The sequence below is a fragment of the Mya arenaria genome, chromosome 8 (genome assembly GCF_026914265.1).
Source record: "Mya arenaria isolate MELC-2E11 chromosome 8, ASM2691426v1".
NCBI classification, from domain to species: domain Eukaryota; kingdom Metazoa; phylum Mollusca; class Bivalvia; order Myida; family Myidae; genus Mya; species Mya arenaria.
This window is the reverse complement of record NC_069129.1, coordinates 32335150-32352410: the sequence shown is the minus strand read 5'-3', so window position 1 is coordinate 32352410 and position 17261 is coordinate 32335150. Positions and strand designations below refer to the sequence as shown.

Sequence of the window (17261 nt, the reverse complement as noted above, 5' to 3'; positions counted from 1 at the left end):
CTGGTGCATTAGGTATATAGCTTAGATATTCCAAATGTTTAGAGTAAACCTTTATAGCACAGTGGATCCAACACTCGACTGCAATTTTGGTGACACCGGTTCGAACCCAGTCTCATTTTTTTATACATTTTCGTATTTTGTTTTACAATTATGATATCAAAGAGTAAAACATTGTATTAAATAATTGTCCTGAGATTCATTACAGAAAAACCTTTTTTGGGTGCCAATCTGGTGTATAGTGACTTAGTCCCTTTAATACACCGGTATTTGGTACATCCAGGATATAGTTTGATTTAAGGTAGCATGGCTGAGGTTGCTAGGGAAGAAAAATTACAGTGTGTGTCGGGCCTACAACTTTTTAAGGCTTAGCTACGCCCCTTCAAGTCAAGGTTATGCCCCTGAAGGGCCTTACCCCGACGAATACTTGTTTTGCCCCTCGTAAAATTTATGTATTACTTATTTAAAAAATGCAGAGTATTTCCAATTTGCTATTGATATTATAAACGTGGCGTACAAGAGAAAACCCCCTCAAAGTAGCCCTACCGGCTCTTTGTGTCTATTCATGCAAAGCATTGTTCCTTTTTATAATTTTTAGTTATTTGCGACCAGATTTTGTTCCAAAAGTCTTGTTTACGTGGGTATTCGCATTGATGTGAATCAAAATACTTACGATTGCCTTTAAATCTGCTAACGCCTTAAAAAAATATCAACTACTGCAGCCGTAGATGTCGTCTGCTCATTTCACGTTCTATACGGGCACTTGGCGATTGCATTTCAGCCTCGTTTTGATAATTTAGATGTCGGCCATTTTGGATATTTGTAAAAATGAAAAATGTCGTTCGAGGCTGTTTCAGCGGCAGAAATAAATATCGAAGGCATTCCAGGTATTGTTCTTGAGGTTTTGTTACTAATGGGTATCATTTTAGCTAAATGATTTGGGCTAATCTATAGTTTTTACTTAGAAATCGACGAGCTACTTTTGCGTCATTCGGCCAAGTGGTCGTCAGGCGTATTGATACGTGGAACTTCACATTGCGAATGAATATTTCTAGTATTCATACTCGTGGACTGTAAGTTATGTTCGCATGTTTGTTCAGAAATGAAAACTTCATTGTTTTTTAAGGAATTGATCCTTTACCTGATTTTACTCTCTGACTTTTCTGCACTCACCCTATTTCGAACCAACAGCCATTGCTTTTCATACATTCAAAACCATGACCTACATTGTTCCAATTTTGAAAGTGAAAGTAAAGAGTTGACAGCAAATACCCGCATAACATGCCAGAAGTAGATTATACAGAATAAAATTATTCGTTCCAGGTTTTGCCCAGTATGTAGCTTCAAACACAAATCATCAAGATGGCGGTGTGCAAGCAGTCACTGATGTTGGCCAGTCAGTACTTCAGCTTCAAGATGTTGGGGGTTCAAATACATTCATACAGGTGATGAACACTTTTGTTAATTACTCTAAACTCTCTATTCATTAATTGCTATTGATAATGAATAAAAAAGAAACAACACCAAGTTGTTTAAAGTCCAATGTAATGTTCTAATGTTGTGTCACAAACTGTACCATGGTATAAACTGTGTATGTTGGCATACAGCATGGAATAAACAGTACTGTATGACCAGTACATGCAGCTAACTGTACTGTAGAAATCTGGGAGTCCAGGGCCTAATTTAAGGAGTTTTGTACTCCCATATTTCCATAAGTGTCAACCCTGTAGTAAATAGATGTATTTATTTACAATTAAATTGACAAACAATAAAAAAAGTAGTTAAAATATTCAGTTTAAAACATCAAATGAACAAGTAAGTGTACAATAAGGCGGCCCAAGTTCTGATTATAGCCTTCATGTATACATACATTGTTGCCTATTTTTTTTAACTAGATTTAAGGATTCGAGTTATCAATCCATAGATTTTGATTTATTTATAAATGTTTCTAAACCAAAAATGGATTAACATGTATATATCGCACCCTTTGTTTTAGGTTTCTGAGGGCAACTTTGCCCCATTGGTACAGTTTGGAGACCAGTCACAGGGCATGTACATCACTGACAGCTCAGGCATTCCCCAAAGTATTCAGATTCTTGATGGATCAGTGCCCATTATCCAGGGCCCAGATGGCACTTCCATTATACAGCTGGCGGCCCCTTCTCAGTTTGTGTCGGGAGCAGGGATGGAGGGTCTTACACAGGTATATACAGAGTCCTACGCTCTTTGTTTTTCTTGTTCTTTCTTAAACCAGGATGCATATATATATGAACTTTGATCACTATGCTTCATACTTATTATTTTGCTCATGACCCATGGTTTTAAAAAATGCAAGTCCACAAGATGCATTGAAGCAGATTTCAAAATGCATCAGCGGTATGAAAAATATGATGTGTCACAAATAAATCAAAGGCTGTGCCTTTAATATCAGTAATTAGAATAAAGGTTCAAATAAGAAGATTGGCCATACAGTTTGTGCTAAGCATTAATGACATTCTGTCTGTCATAGACTATTATTTATAAAAATTATTTCCTATGTTATTTCAAATGTAATAATGTCAATTCAATGTTGACTTTGATTTTACTTCAAAAAAGTAATGATTAATAGTATTTGCATTTAGAATGATGTTGATTAAATCCTATTGTTATAAGGGAATCAATTCACATTTCTGTAATTATTCAGGTGGTTCAGTTTGCCGGAGGCCAGATAGCCCTCATAGAACACCAAGAAAACATCGACCCACAGAATGTTCAGTTTGTTCTTGAACAAGTTCCAGTCCAACAGACTGCTACAGATGCTGGGGACGGGGAAATGCAGCAACAACAACAGCAGCTGATGAGCACAGCCGCACCAATGCCTGCCATGCGAGATCAAGAAGATCTGAAACCACCTATTGGAAAGGTTTTTGATTTTGATTTTTTCTGTTTGATTATTTTTTACATTTTTTTTCTTTTTTGATTATTTAACGATTTCAACTGCATATTAATGAGATTTTTTTCTAAGACAGTAATGTGATATTTCATCCTTGCCTCATTGAAAGAAGCACGATCCATTATTAGTATTAAGTAACATCAATGAAAAGTCAACAAGATATTAAAAGTTTCCAGTCACTGTCTGGCATAATTATTTTTAAAAACAATTGTGGTATTGATAATATGGTGTTTATCGTTGTTTCACAGTGTTTTGATTCCTCCACAGGGGCCATACACATGTGACATCTGTGAGAAAAAGTGTGAGAAGTGGAACCAGTATGTCCGCCATATCAAGACGCACGATGATGACAAACCATTCAGATGTTTCCACTGTCCAGCCACCTTCAACATTGCGGACAATCTGAAACTCCATCTAGCAATACATGTAGAAGACGGTGCCAAGCCATCATGCCCCGATTGTGGAAAGGATTTTTCCCGTATTGCGAGTCTGAAGGCCCACATAATGCTGCATGAGAAGGAGGAAAGTCTCATGTGTATTGAATGTGGGGATGAGTTTGGTACACAGGTACGTGCAGATACAAACATTTAAAAAAAAAAAATAATGCACAGATATGTTTTAAAAGTAATTTTTGCATCAACCTGTACTTAGCCCATTAAGTGTGTTAGAAGTCATTGTCAGGAGTTTTTTCCCATTGGCGAATGAAAAAAAAAATCTTAAATGCAAGTAAGTCAGATGTTCAGTAACCCAACCCTAGTTATGAATAAGAGAGAAAACAAACAGAAGTTCAGGACCTGCATTGAGCAAAACTAAGAGTTACTGGAACAAGTACGCATTCGTATAATATTGAGATAATAACACATAAGCCCGAAAATGGAGACATATGAGAACATCAATAGTATTGTACAAGCCTGGGCTTCCTTCGGGCATATGGACTTTTGCTTGATTCAATCACTAGATCACTAGTCCTGTAGAAATGCACTGTCAAAAAATAATAAGATTATAACACACAAGCCCGAAAATGAAAACATATGAGAATATCAAAAGTTTATGGCATACATGCCTGACGGGCCATGCTTATTTCTATCAGTGAACCTGTATAAATGATTGTTGTTTCTTAAAATTCCTTACAGAGTGGGTACAGCTGACAAATCAATCATGGTTGCAAACAACAACTTCATCATGCTCTATTTTGAATGTGTTTTTATTTGTAGAGCCACCTTGACCGTCACATGTTGGAACATAAGGAGGAGAGAGAGGGAACGAGAGTGTTCTCTTGTAAGCAGTGTAGCGCCCAGTTCTTCTCCCGCGGAGAACTTAAGGAACACACAAAACAACACTTTAAAATCAGGTCAGATGTTTTGGTTGATGTCAGGCCTTAAATTTGTTATCTGAGTTCAGGGCAACATTTTCTTTAGTCCAGTCAAAACAACCAAGCAAGTTTTGAATTCTTACCATGACAATTCAGTATATTGTGTATTAAATAATTAATAACTTCATGCTTTTAATTGTAATCAGCAACTTTTAATCGGTAAATTTGATACTATGCATCTGGGTTTTAAAAATACCCGGAGTGTCGAGGGATTTTTCCAGAAAGGCTCGGTTTGCTTAACATTATGATAGGTAAAAAAATAAGGCCTTAGCTGGGTCCCTTAATTGAAGTTTTGATATCAGCAGCATTCTTGTGACATTGTTTTCGCAAAAGCTTTATTGTTTGCTGTTTGTAACCATAAGCGTTCATATATGGCTGTGACTATGTTTAAGTAGAAAACTAAGCTAAAAAGATACCTCAAATTTATTAGTAAGAACAAAATAAAATTTGTATCACACAAAACGTTTTAATGACCTGGGCCATAAAACATCCATTCAAAGAAAAGTACTAGGGTTTCAGCATCAAGGCGTTAATATAAGTAGATATAAATAATGAAAATAAAGTATTTTGGATAGTTTTAAGTTATCTTATCATATGACCAGTGAGATTCTTGACTTAGGAAAATGGAAATGACTTAAGATGTTTCATGAATACCGGCTCAGGCTTGTACAGACATGTAAAGTATCATAATGTGAACTACAGGTCCTCACTATCCCACCGCACATACAAGAAGGAGGTGGACAGGACAAGCTTTTCTAACAAGTGTTCACACTGTAATAAGACATTCCAGAAACCAAGCCAGCTTCTTAGGCACGTCCGAATTCACACAGGTATGTATTGTGGAATGGTGGTTGTATATGTAGATGTTATAGTGCTGTCTCTTACTTGCCTGAGGTTCCGGTGGCATTTTGTGCTCATTTATTTGCTACAAAGTTTTTATTTGTTTCATATCATGGTAGTTAATTTTCACACTTTTTCTCTATCTTTTTTTATCAACACCATTATTTTCTCTAAGTTGATTATACCTGTACAAAATACTTATAATGTTATAGTTGAGTACATAACTCTGCTCTGATAATGGTTATTTTTCTGGTCTTATTTTAGTGAAATATTTAAATGGATTATCAAGGTTAATTGCTAAAATGTATACATACATTCATTGTGTATTTACCAGGTGATCGGCCGTTCAAATGCCATGTGTGTTTGAAGGCGTTCAACCAGCGTGGAGCTCTACAGCTGCACATTATAGGTCGACACACGGACAGAAAACCCCATAGATGTCAGTTTTGTGGCACTGGCTTTGTACAGAAGGGCAACCTTAGAGCACATATACAGGTACGTGTTGAGCATTTGTTAGTTTAAAGATGTGAGTGTGGTCTTGTGTTGTGAGGGAAACCTGAGAATCCGGAGAAAACCCACTTGTCAGGCTTGGTGACCACAAACCAAACTCACATGCGACCAAGCCGGTAATCAAACGCAGGTTGCTAGGGGAGAGCGAGTGCGCTAATCACTTTGCTAACAGGACAACCTGGTTCCATATTATTATTAAAGCAAAATCACTCTTCTAAAGAATTAAATTATTGGTTCTCTCATATTTGTGGGGAAATGCTCAAAACCCGCTAACTTTCTTTGGAAATATAGAAGTATTGCATACATTGTGACGATTACATATTACCTGTTAGGCTGTATTTTGAGACAATATGTTTGTATTTGTAGAGAGTGCATACACTGACTGAGAAGAATGAGGAAGAACAGGCTGTGTACACATGTACGGAGTGCTCGTGTATGTTCAAGAAACTGGGTAGCCTTAATGCCCACATCAGCAGGGTCCATACTCAGCTGGTAAGTTCTGGGGCCATAATAAACAGTCTCATGTTAAAGTGTAGACTCAGACTCAGAAAGTCACTTTTATTAAATAACAAAGTATCATCTTTATTCCATTTTTTTCACAAACATAAATGTCAGTAATTGTAAAATTCTGAATAGAATTATAATTCAGCTAATTTCAACCTCAAAACTCAACTAGAAAGATAGTTACAATGAAATGAACATTTGCAGTTTTGCCACTTGAGTCTGAACTCAAACTTGAGACTGTTTGTTATCATGTGATTAGATATGTGTACATGAACTTGTACATTAAGCCGTAAATGAGTTCTATTAAACCTCTAAGTAGAGTTTTTAATGATAAATATACCAGAGACTAGCAATATGGAATTGACTTCGATCACTTGAACATATTATATATATTGTAAGCTATGAAAAAACAGGATTGAAGATGTCCTTAGATATTTATGCAAGTGATGTATGAGACTTGACTAGTAATTTTGTTCTATTTCAGGATGACGAGGCAGCAAAACTTCTAACAAAGAGGAAAAAGTACATCTATGACGAGGAGCCCAACGGTACAGACGATGTCATTCAACAGCTGTTGGAGCTATCAGAGGCTGGAGAAAAGTCAATAAAACCAGAAGCTACCAGCACTGAAGGAGGCCAGGTAATATTAATTTCAAATTCTTTAGTGAAATTTTCACCATGCCTGTGTAAAATCATTCTCATAAAAACTTTGAAATGTATTGACAGAAATTTTGAATTTTATTAATTAAGAAAACACGATTATTTATATTTATATTGTTATATTTTTCTGTACACAGATCTCAGGCAAAATTTATTTTATTTATTTAAAATGTTTGCAAAGTATGTCTGACATAGCAACATCTCTAGCATATTGTGTATTCTGTTTTTACACACCTCTTGCTGGTCAATATAGCCAATTTGTTTCTATTTGTGTTATAGAACGATGATCAAGCTGGAGAAGACATACTGCAACAAGCCCTGGAAAACAGCGGTGTACAGAACACGGACAAGGGTCAAGATAGTGCAACATCTGGCCAGGACCTCAAATCTGGACCAGGGGGAACTCTGTCTCTTATGAACCTGCGAGACACAGCCACAGGGCTTATCAAGAAACACTATGTCAGGAAGGTAGGAAGACTTTATTAACGCAAGTTTTAAAAAGAATAGTGTTTGGGCTTTTGTAATTTTTTTGTAATAACTTTTGACAGTGAATTCTGAATCTGGCTAAATAAGCAGTAACAGCATTTAATGTTCAAACATTTTAATTTCAGTTGGGAAATGTGATCTGGCATCAGTGCGCATTCTGCCACAAAGAGTTTAAGAAACCAAGCGATCTGATACGCCATTCACGTATCCACTCCCACGAGAAACCATACAAATGTACCCAGTGTTTCCGAGCATTTGCCGTAAAGAGCACCCTCAACTCACACATACGGACACACTCTGGAATCAAGTCTTTCGGCTGTACAGTCTGTGACAAGAACTTTGCCACCCAAGGCAGTCTCAAAGTTCATCTGAGGCTACACACAGGTATGTTCATGCAGTGCTACAACCAGGATTTTAAAAGGGCAGGGTGCTACAATGTAGGTCAGAAAGGTCACATTTTATGTGCATTGAATGAGCCTATATGGGTCCTTTGCAAGGATCAATGTTCACTTCTTAATGTTTATGTGTTGTAACTACTTTCTACACTAATAGTTTGTTATGAATTCCTTAGCTGTTATCTTTACTTTAGTTAACATTACGGATATTTATTATTTTTATACTTATTTCTAAAATTTGGCTCTGTCAAACAAATGGCAAAGCAGGGTGTAGTAAATGGCAGTAGGGTGATGGAAAAGGGCAACAGGGGCCCACCCAGCAATTTATTCCTAGCTTGAGCTCTGTTCATGTATGAATTAGCTCTTTGTCTGGAGCTTTCGCAAGATTCTTGATCTAGGGTCAGAATGTATTTTGAATGCTGAAAGCTTATATTTATATTTTATTAGGACATCGAGCTTTGTGTGTGTTAGTATTTTGATATTAAAGATTCAATCAATTCCCATCATGTCAGTGTAAACAAGGGATCACAGTGATCTTTGAAGTTATGCATACTGAAATATCATATAAAATACTCTTTATATGAACATATCGTAAATGAGCTTGAATTGTAAAAAATAATGCTTGAATAACCATAAATAATGGATATTTGTTTCATAATAAAGCTATGAAAATACCTAACTGTAATTTGTATCTTATGCAGGAATAAAGCCATACAAGTGTGGCGAATGTTCAAAGACGTTCCGCACCCAGGCCCATCTGAGAGCCCACATTGCCAGCCACAGCAAAAACTCTGGGGAGAGGGGACCTGTGAGGATGAAAAGTGACTCTGCATTGAAACGTCTGGGAAAGGAAATGCCTGATATACCACTGCAGGAACCCATACTCATCACTGATACAGGTACTTCAATTTTCAATTAATTTATGTTTTCAAGTTCAAAACTAGCTTTGGATCAAGAAAGAGGCAAAACTGGTCCTATTTAGCTTAAATTAAAGGTAAAATTGTACCTATTCAGCTGAAAAAGGGGCAAAATTGGTCATAATCAGCTATATCAGATGTAAAATTAAACCTGTTAACACTAGTAAGGGGCAAAATTTTACAACCTCAGATTAAAAGGGGCAATATTGGACTTGTTCAGCTTAAGAAAGAGGCATAAAAATTGGTCCTGATTAGCTTAATTGAGAAGCAAAGCTGGACCAATTCAACTTCCAGAGAGACAAAATTGGACCTATTCAACTGATGTTAATATATGTTTTATTGCATTTTATTAAAGTACGTTGTATTTTCTAGGCCTGATTCAACAGCCACCGCGTAGTTCCATGTTCAACCAGTACCTTGGAGAATCTAGCAGTGTTGATCGGCCGTACAAATGTAGCTACTGTCAGAGAGGGTTTAAGAAATCGAGTCATCTGAAACAGCACATACGCTCACACACAGGTTGGTAACTGTTAATGCTCGGTCTGGACTGTACTGGCTGGCAGTCTACAAGTTAGTCAATTCAATTAAGACTCGGTCCGGTCATATTTCGCAAGACAAAAAAAATTATATATATTTTAATGCGTTATCATATTTAACTCGTACGACTTTAATGATCAAAACAAAAAAAAAACGATGATTTAGGTACAGATAAAAAAGTATTATCAATGTTTTGTTTTGTTTTTACTGTAGAATATAGCTATTGATTTAAAAAATCTTACAATTATAAAGGAAAATATTATTTTGCATCAAACCTATATTGTGCGCTTTTAATTGGAAAAACTTCCAAGATTGTTTGGATTGTTCAGTTGATTGATTTAAGACTTTAAGTCAAGGAATGTTTATGACTTTGTGGTTAATCTGTTGCTATAAAATACATGTAAAAAATATGAAATGTTGCATGTTACAGTTTTTAATTGTTATTTAGTTATAAATGGCTGTATTTCAACCATCAAATTTGAATAATATTTTACAGGAGAGAAGCCGTATAAGTGTATGCTTTGTTCGCGCTCCTTTGTCTCGAATGGCGTCTTAAAGGCCCACATCCGAATCCACTCGGGACAGAAGACATTCAAGTGTCTACTGTGTGACAATCTCTTCTCCACAAATGGCAGTCTGAAGCGCCATATGTCCACTCACAGTGATGTTCGCCCATTCATGTGTCCGTACTGTCAGAGACAGTTTAAGACTAATGTTAACTGCAAGAAGCACATGAGAACACATAGGTACAGTCTGTTTGCATTGTTTAAATGTTATATTCACATTAAACAAACAATTTTGAAAGGTAAATGAAAATGAAAGTGAGAATGAAAACATCTTAAATCTTTTCATAACTTATGTCAATTTACTTACTTAAGTATATCTCTTATTATATGAGCTGATAATTTGATGATATCTGAAATACTTTATTTCCAATGTTTTTTTAAAAATACAAATTCTTTTCTTTTAATTTCACTTTGAAAATTTTATGATTTTGACTTAAGTTAAGAAATGACTTGAGAAGTTTTATGAATACAGCACAAGGGCTCAAAATATAAAAGAAATGCTGAATTACCAACTGTTTCCTAAAGGACATGAACAGGTTAAAACAAAAAAAGTATCCAAAACCACCATTTGGTGCACAAATTATACATTTAAATGTCCAGTCGTAGGTTTAATTACTTTGAGCATTGTAAATGTCTTTATATTGAGAAAGATTTCCTTGCTAATATTTCAGACACGAGCTAGCCATGCAGCATATGACTGGACCAACACAGATACAGAGCATAGAACAAGTATGACCCCTTCTTTTGCATTGAAATGTTTGCATAAGGAAGTTCCTGTTTAATTACTCCATTTAAGTCATCCATTCATGTAAAGGCATTGCATCGAATAGTTACTTGGCCAAAATTCAAATGACCAAAAAGGACAAACATTTTCAAAGACAATCTGTTTCTTTCTTTAACAAGACAGCAAAACCGCAGTATATTACAAACCGACAGACCTCTTTAATATTTTTCTGTTTAAAAATGCACATTTATTAGACTATTTGTTTTCTCAAGAATATTATTACCTGTTTTTCTCCTAACAGACAGTACAGAACCATGAGACAGTTATCACTAACAATGAGCAAGCCCAGTATGTGGAGGAGGAAGCTGTGGATAATGAACTAAGCCTTGTCCAGCATGATCCCAACACCAGTATGGCCAGTGCAGACCTTGGTCAGTCTACAGTGCTTGGACAGACAGGGCTACAGGACCTCGGACTGACCAGTACCAGCCTTGACCAGCAGATACTGGGACAACAGGTACGCGAAAGGTTGCTGGTTTTCATAGGGAATAAATGATTATTATATATGGTAATTTTTGAAGGTTATGACATGTACTTATTGCTAAGAGGCCAGGTAAGAAGTGTAAGCCAGAGAAGCAGAGAAATTCACTTTCTGTTTACTTTAAACTTGAACTATCTAGGCAATACACAATTTACTATAGAGTAATTAACAGATTCATCAAAATTTGTCATAAATGTACATTAGTACATACAAGTCTTCATTTCTGATAATATTAACTTTATATTTGTCTAGAAATGTTTTTCCTGAAAAAAAGTTTTTTTTGTCAGCTGCAAAATTTGAATTTGCCTTATGTTGATTGGCAGGGAATTAATTGGCTGAGAGCTAACCGATTGCTGTTGTATTAGTCATTAATACACCACCACCACCAAAGAAGCAGATGATCTGAGTTGTATTTAACATCTGATTAAACCACAAGGCCCTCCCTCAATTCCAAATAGGTTTAATATAGTTTGTATATTTTGTAAGATTTGAGCAATGTTTTGTTTTTTTAGATTAGCTTGGTTTATACCAGCTGAATAATAAAAATCACAAAACTGACTTGGACTGTTGGTCTATTTATGAAACTTTCTCTACTTTTACAGATGTTTGGAGGCCAGGCACAGACGTTCACCCAGAGTCTACTTGGGACAGGACCTGTGACTCTCAATACTTCCCATAGCCAGTATAATCTACAGGTTAGTGATTCACAATTATGGTAGAGGTTGGAATACATTATAGGCTCGTAAAGTGTCATAATTATACAGTCGAAACTCGATGGCTTGATATTCTTGGGACCAGCCAAAATACTTTGAGCCTCGAGAATAACGAGCCAAGCGGGATTGCTTACAGAATGTTTTTTATTCGTTACAAAAAGTCTTGTTTACCTCGTTTGTTATTAGCTACGCTATCTCCACAAGAGAAGAGTATTTATTGGACATAGGTACACATCGTTCAGTTCGTAACATGACTTATTTGATACTTAGAAAATATAATTTGATTTTTTTTTTTATTAACGCAATAAAATAAAAATAAAAATACATTTATGCGAAAACAACAAACAAGCAATTTTAAACAGTGAGTAACATAAACATAGCTTATAAGTTATCTCAAAATGCATTGAAATGAATACATGGATAACGATTAGAGACATAACTATAAGTGATGGCATGTTTATTTAAACTGTTTAACCATTTAAATTTGATAATAATTATAATAAAATCAAGCAATTTTTATCTATAAGCGCCTTGTGCTAAATTAAGCCAAGCAAACAAATCCAGGTGTGAGATTCTTACCTGAACCTGCGAAAATGACATCGACCCAAGCAAAGAAAACAAAGTGTGAAATTCTTACTTGGGATCGGGAAATGACATCGAGCGTGGAGAAATATCGACCCTCAAGATATCGAGCCATCCAATCGAATTTTATATGAACATAGAGTTAAAAAAAATCGCTCCTTATAATCTGGTTAGAGCCAACGAGGATATCAAGCCATGAGATATCGAGCCAACAAGTTTCGACTGTATATTATACAGAATTTTTGACCTGTATAAGCCTTAAATACGAGGAATTATTTCATTTATGAAATGAATTGAATATGGGAATTGACTAGTCGCCAGTCGTCAATCATTCAATATTAATTGACCAATAATAGGATTACAGTTTGTAAATAGATATAAGCATATGGTTTCATTATCCAATAGATTGACTGGTTTACCCCTACCCAATGATGTCACAATAATTACTTAAGCGACTGTTTCATTGAACTTAAATCATGATGAAAGTTAAAAATTGTAATTGTAAGTATTTAGAATAATACGGAATGAGATTTTTATCAAAAATTCTGAAATGGGGATTGCTAAAATTAAAAAATGGTATGATATTGTGCATGCCATTGCTGCACATAAATGTTCAAGCCATGCTTGTATTCCCGACTAGAATCCAGTAGAGGTGACGTTCAGCCAGTCTGTTGAGGAGTCGATGGAAACTGACCCTGGTCAGGCTACTATGGGTGAGACCATGGATGGCACTGACCAAGACAACGCTGTGGATGCTGGCCAGATGATCAGCTCTGATATGCCTAGTACATCCATGCAGAACATTCTGCCTACTGGGTAGGGACTGAGGTTTTATTTGTCTATTCCAAAGTTACTCAACCAAATGGTAAAACATTGTGGTCTGAAGGGTGAGAGTTGTCTAGTGGTATAGGTGCCCGCCTCTCACTCAAGAGGTTTTGGGTTTGATCCCCGACAGCTTTTGTCACAATCGAGCTAGAAGAAATAATTATAAACTATAAACATTCATTGCAGTTTCAAGTGCTTGGTGTTTCATTTTTTTTCTATCCCAAACTTACTCCATCCCAACCAAAAAAGTTTAATAGTCATTGCAGTCTTACGAATAACTAGTTATTTTAGCATTTATGTAGAGATGTTTGAATGAAATGGATGCTTAAGTAACAGTTGTCAACCAGCTTGATGAAATTATCCTAAGCATCTAGATAGGGCACTAAATGGACCATGACATTCTCAATGTTTTAAAATTGCTGCATTCTAATTGGAGCAAAATCTTTTAACAAAAGCATAGTTACAATTATTTGATTATTTTTTTTAGAAAAGTCAAGATACTTGCGTTTGAATATTGAACAGTCCCCATAACTATTGTACAAGTTCTGGCCTTTATTTTGATTATGAATTAATCCTTTAAAGAGGATTTTTTTTATCACAGAGACCTTGCAGATGAGGAGGATGATGAAAACAATGTTGATGACATCCCTACTGATGAGGAAGTGGAGGACGAGGAGGATAATGAGCCAGTGGACGAGGGAGGGGAACAGACAGAGGACTCCCCCTCCCTCCGACCACACCAATGTGGGTATTGCGAAAAGGCATACAAGAAGTCCAGTCACCTCAAACAGCACATTCGCTCTCATACAGGTAAGATTGAGCTTGTGTTGACTAGGTACAAAAAGATAGGTTTTCTTGTTCAGTTCATGTTTAAAAAGTATGTCACTTTCCTTGTCTGTTTCTGAAAAAAATACATATTCCTTTTTTTTCAATACAAGGGTTAATTTAATAAAAAAAATATTTGTCTTGCATCTTAAATGTCATGAAACAAATTTATCTTTGACAAGGAGCAAATTGCTAAAACTAAATCTACTTGCATAGCTACAGATAAGGGTTGTAATAGGTGTAAATACGCTTAAGGTATTAGCCATGTAATACAACTCGGGGAAACATCGGGTTACATCGACATATATCGCCACTCGCCGTAACAGATCGCGACGAACATCGGGCGTATTCGGCCTGTACCGGATGTTGCTATTTTTAGAAACAGAAGGTATTTCCCGGCTATTCATAGGTCAATAATGGAATTTCTACATCGTAGGATTTGGAAACATTGTGATGTTTTTCTCATGAATATACGTTTAAAATAAATAAACATTAAAAGTACACGCTGACAGTTGATTACGATACATCTAACAATTTGAGTCATTACAGTGAAACATGGATTATAAGTGAAATATACGCGTAAGAGAAGATTTTCTCTCGAAAAAATGAACTGTCAACAATCGGCATGAAACTGGGATATTCAGATATTCGTATCAAAGGGCTCTAAATGTAAGTATCCTTGAGCAGTTTTGTACGTTGATGTGTTCAAAAACGTTTGTTTTTTAATTTATCTTTGGAATTCTTAAATCATTTTTATTAGCTAAATGTTTAGACAGCATGTTCATATTTTACATGTACTTATGTACATGTTACATATTTTTATATGTACTTATGTACATAACTTATGTTTAAGATATGATATGAGTATGTAATCTTTAAATTGATTGTTTTATCTTAAAGAAATATTAGACTTAAAATTTTGTTTAAAAATGATGTGTTTTGGTACGTGACCTATTTCTAACATACCACAATACATGTACATGCCCGTTATTTGTTTACAAAATGCATATTTTCAAAATTAACCTGTGAAAAAAAGTTGTATATGGTTTGGGGCTTGAAGCCACATCTGCTAGGACACTATTGACATTCATTGGCTTGGTGTAGGTCTCGTTAAAACCCCATACTGTTGTGAATCATTATCAACCATATGCACAACAACTACACATTTGTGCCTACCAACCCTTACTCTTGGCTAAAACAGATATTAGTGCAGAATGTATAATACTTGTGCATTTGTATATTACGGTGGAAGTTTCTGCTGGTTGATAATCAGAAGTCTAATTTCTTTCAGGCAGGAAAATGACTGAATATTACTTAGTCAACAACACTGGGTTATGAAGAATTCCAGCCTGCATTAAATACTATGTTTGATCCTTGAGAGCGGATTTGACAGCCATGTCCATCCACAAGGCAGTCGCATCTGATCGAGATAATGTGAGTATTTCATATAAAACATATTTGGCTTGGTTTTTGTTTTTATAAACACACTGTATTCAATAATCAAGTGTTGGTGGTGGTGGTGGTGATGGTGGTCAAGTGGTGGTGGTGGTGGTGGTGGTGGTGGTGGTGGTGATGGTGATGGTGATGATGATGATGAATTTTATTGATAAATTTAATAATTTTCTTTATAGATATACATGTATGTATCAGCTTGTTGTTGTGTTTTCAAAATAATGTCGAGAAATATTAAACTGTTTATATTTTATTTTGTATATGTATGGCAGTATAATTATCTATACTAATTAGTTAGAAAGGCTTTAAACTACAATTGTTTTCCTTTACAGCACTAAACATTCTTGATGGGTAAAGTACCTGAAGGTGCATGAAAACCAAATCAGCATTGACTCAGCATTGAGTAGTTATCATCTGTGCACACACTACAAGTACAAAGCATGGGAACAGAGCAAACTTCAACTGTTGAAGAGTGAAGAATTATTGTGAAAAAAACTAAATGTTAGAATACCAATGACAAAATAAAACAGATAGACATCAAATTACCCACAGAGATTGTTTACATGTTATAATATTAAAAAAAAATTAGTTGAGAACTTCCACTCTGATATTTTTGGAGGGGCGAGCCCACTTAGTGTTCTTGTTTCTTCACATATTTTAGTTTAAAAGTACACTCATTTGTTTTAAACTCTGTATTCTGAGTTAGTATCATAAGTAAAATTCATTTATTTGAAAGAGTACATTTTATGAATAAGTCCAATTAAGCTTTATAAATATTTACAAGAAAAAGGTTGATTTTTAAGCATTTTATTAGCTATAAAAATGTATGGTAACATGACATTATGTATATTTTCTTCAAAACTGGACGGTAAACTATCATAAATTGTCTTTTAAATTGTTCAATAGACATCATAGATAATATCTAAAATGATTTCAGCAGCTTGCCTTATAGTTAACTATTTTTATGAATTTTATAAAACTGCTATATATTTTCAAACATCGAAAAACTGCTCTTTTCCGAAGAATCATAAGATTAATCAAAATGATTTTTTTCCATGTGTATCAATAATGTGTTCGTTTGAACTTTAGTTTTCTGTTAACTGAAGGTTATTTTACCAGAAACTGTTGTGTTTATTTCATAATCTCTGATGATGCGAAAAAAATTCAAATATAGGCAAAATATTTACTAGTCGCTCTTTGTAGCCCTTGGAGTTTGGGGGTGGGTGTAATGAAACATAAATAGCTTTTTTAATTCACGGTAAAAAATCTTCAAAATTTGAATAAAAGTCCCATAGTGTACCGTGATTATAACTATGTTGTCGGTTAAAGCTTTTAAAAAAGTGTGTATTACGCGGCTAATACCTTAAGTCCATCAATTACAATATCAAAACAAACATCTATTTTGTATCAGTATGAAATCAAATTGTTATGTAAGGATGTAATGTTACTACCATCAATTAACTGTTTTGGGAACAACCTTTTTGACCAAATCATAAATGGCAAATAAACCTGTGTATAATCACTTTTATTTCATAAAATTACTGAAAGGCGTAAAATACACTTTAAGCAAAAAAGTAATCTGTAACTCTGCATTTGTTATATTCAATGTTCCTGTTCGCAGGGGAGAAGCCCTACAAATGCAGCCAATGTGAGAAGACATTTGTATCGATGGGTGTTCTACGTCAACACCTGCGAACCCACACCGGAGTAAAGGAATACAAGTGTTCCGTCTGTCAAGCCCTCTTTACAACAAACGGTTCTCTAACACGCCATATGAATGTTCATATGACATTGAGGGCCAAGCCGTATAAATGCCCATTCTGCTTGGAGGCATTCCGCACTGCTCATCTCTGCAAGAAACATATGGAAAAACATACTAATGG

The 17261-nt window shown here is 35.3% G+C and overlaps 1 protein-coding gene across 1 annotated transcript in view; it reads left to right on the top strand.

Annotated features, from left to right (window-relative positions):
• The first annotated feature begins 799 nt into the window (after positions 1 to 799).
• LOC128244139 (zinc finger protein 236-like) overlaps positions 800 to 17261 on the top strand; it is a 31807-nt gene continuing 15345 nt past the window's right edge. Inside the window, exons 1-21 of the mRNA XM_052962154.1 lie at positions 800 to 884; positions 1321 to 1442; positions 1994 to 2200; positions 2681 to 2899; positions 3197 to 3496; positions 4144 to 4280; positions 5004 to 5131; positions 5476 to 5636; positions 6018 to 6143; positions 6640 to 6795; positions 7095 to 7283; positions 7427 to 7685; positions 8398 to 8595; positions 8986 to 9132; positions 9647 to 9896; positions 10388 to 10445; positions 10742 to 10957; positions 11584 to 11676; positions 12917 to 13092; positions 13703 to 13911; positions 17000 to 17260. Of these exons, the coding sequence (XP_052818114.1) occupies positions 833 to 884; positions 1321 to 1442; positions 1994 to 2200; positions 2681 to 2899; positions 3197 to 3496; positions 4144 to 4280; positions 5004 to 5131; positions 5476 to 5636; positions 6018 to 6143; positions 6640 to 6795; positions 7095 to 7283; positions 7427 to 7685; positions 8398 to 8595; positions 8986 to 9132; positions 9647 to 9896; positions 10388 to 10445; positions 10742 to 10957; positions 11584 to 11676; positions 12917 to 13092; positions 13703 to 13911; positions 17000 to 17260 (3664 nt within the window). The 5' untranslated portion in view covers positions 800 to 832. The remainder of the gene's footprint in view (positions 885 to 1320; positions 1443 to 1993; positions 2201 to 2680; positions 2900 to 3196; positions 3497 to 4143; positions 4281 to 5003; positions 5132 to 5475; positions 5637 to 6017; positions 6144 to 6639; positions 6796 to 7094; positions 7284 to 7426; positions 7686 to 8397; positions 8596 to 8985; positions 9133 to 9646; positions 9897 to 10387; positions 10446 to 10741; positions 10958 to 11583; positions 11677 to 12916; positions 13093 to 13702; positions 13912 to 16999; position 17261) is intronic.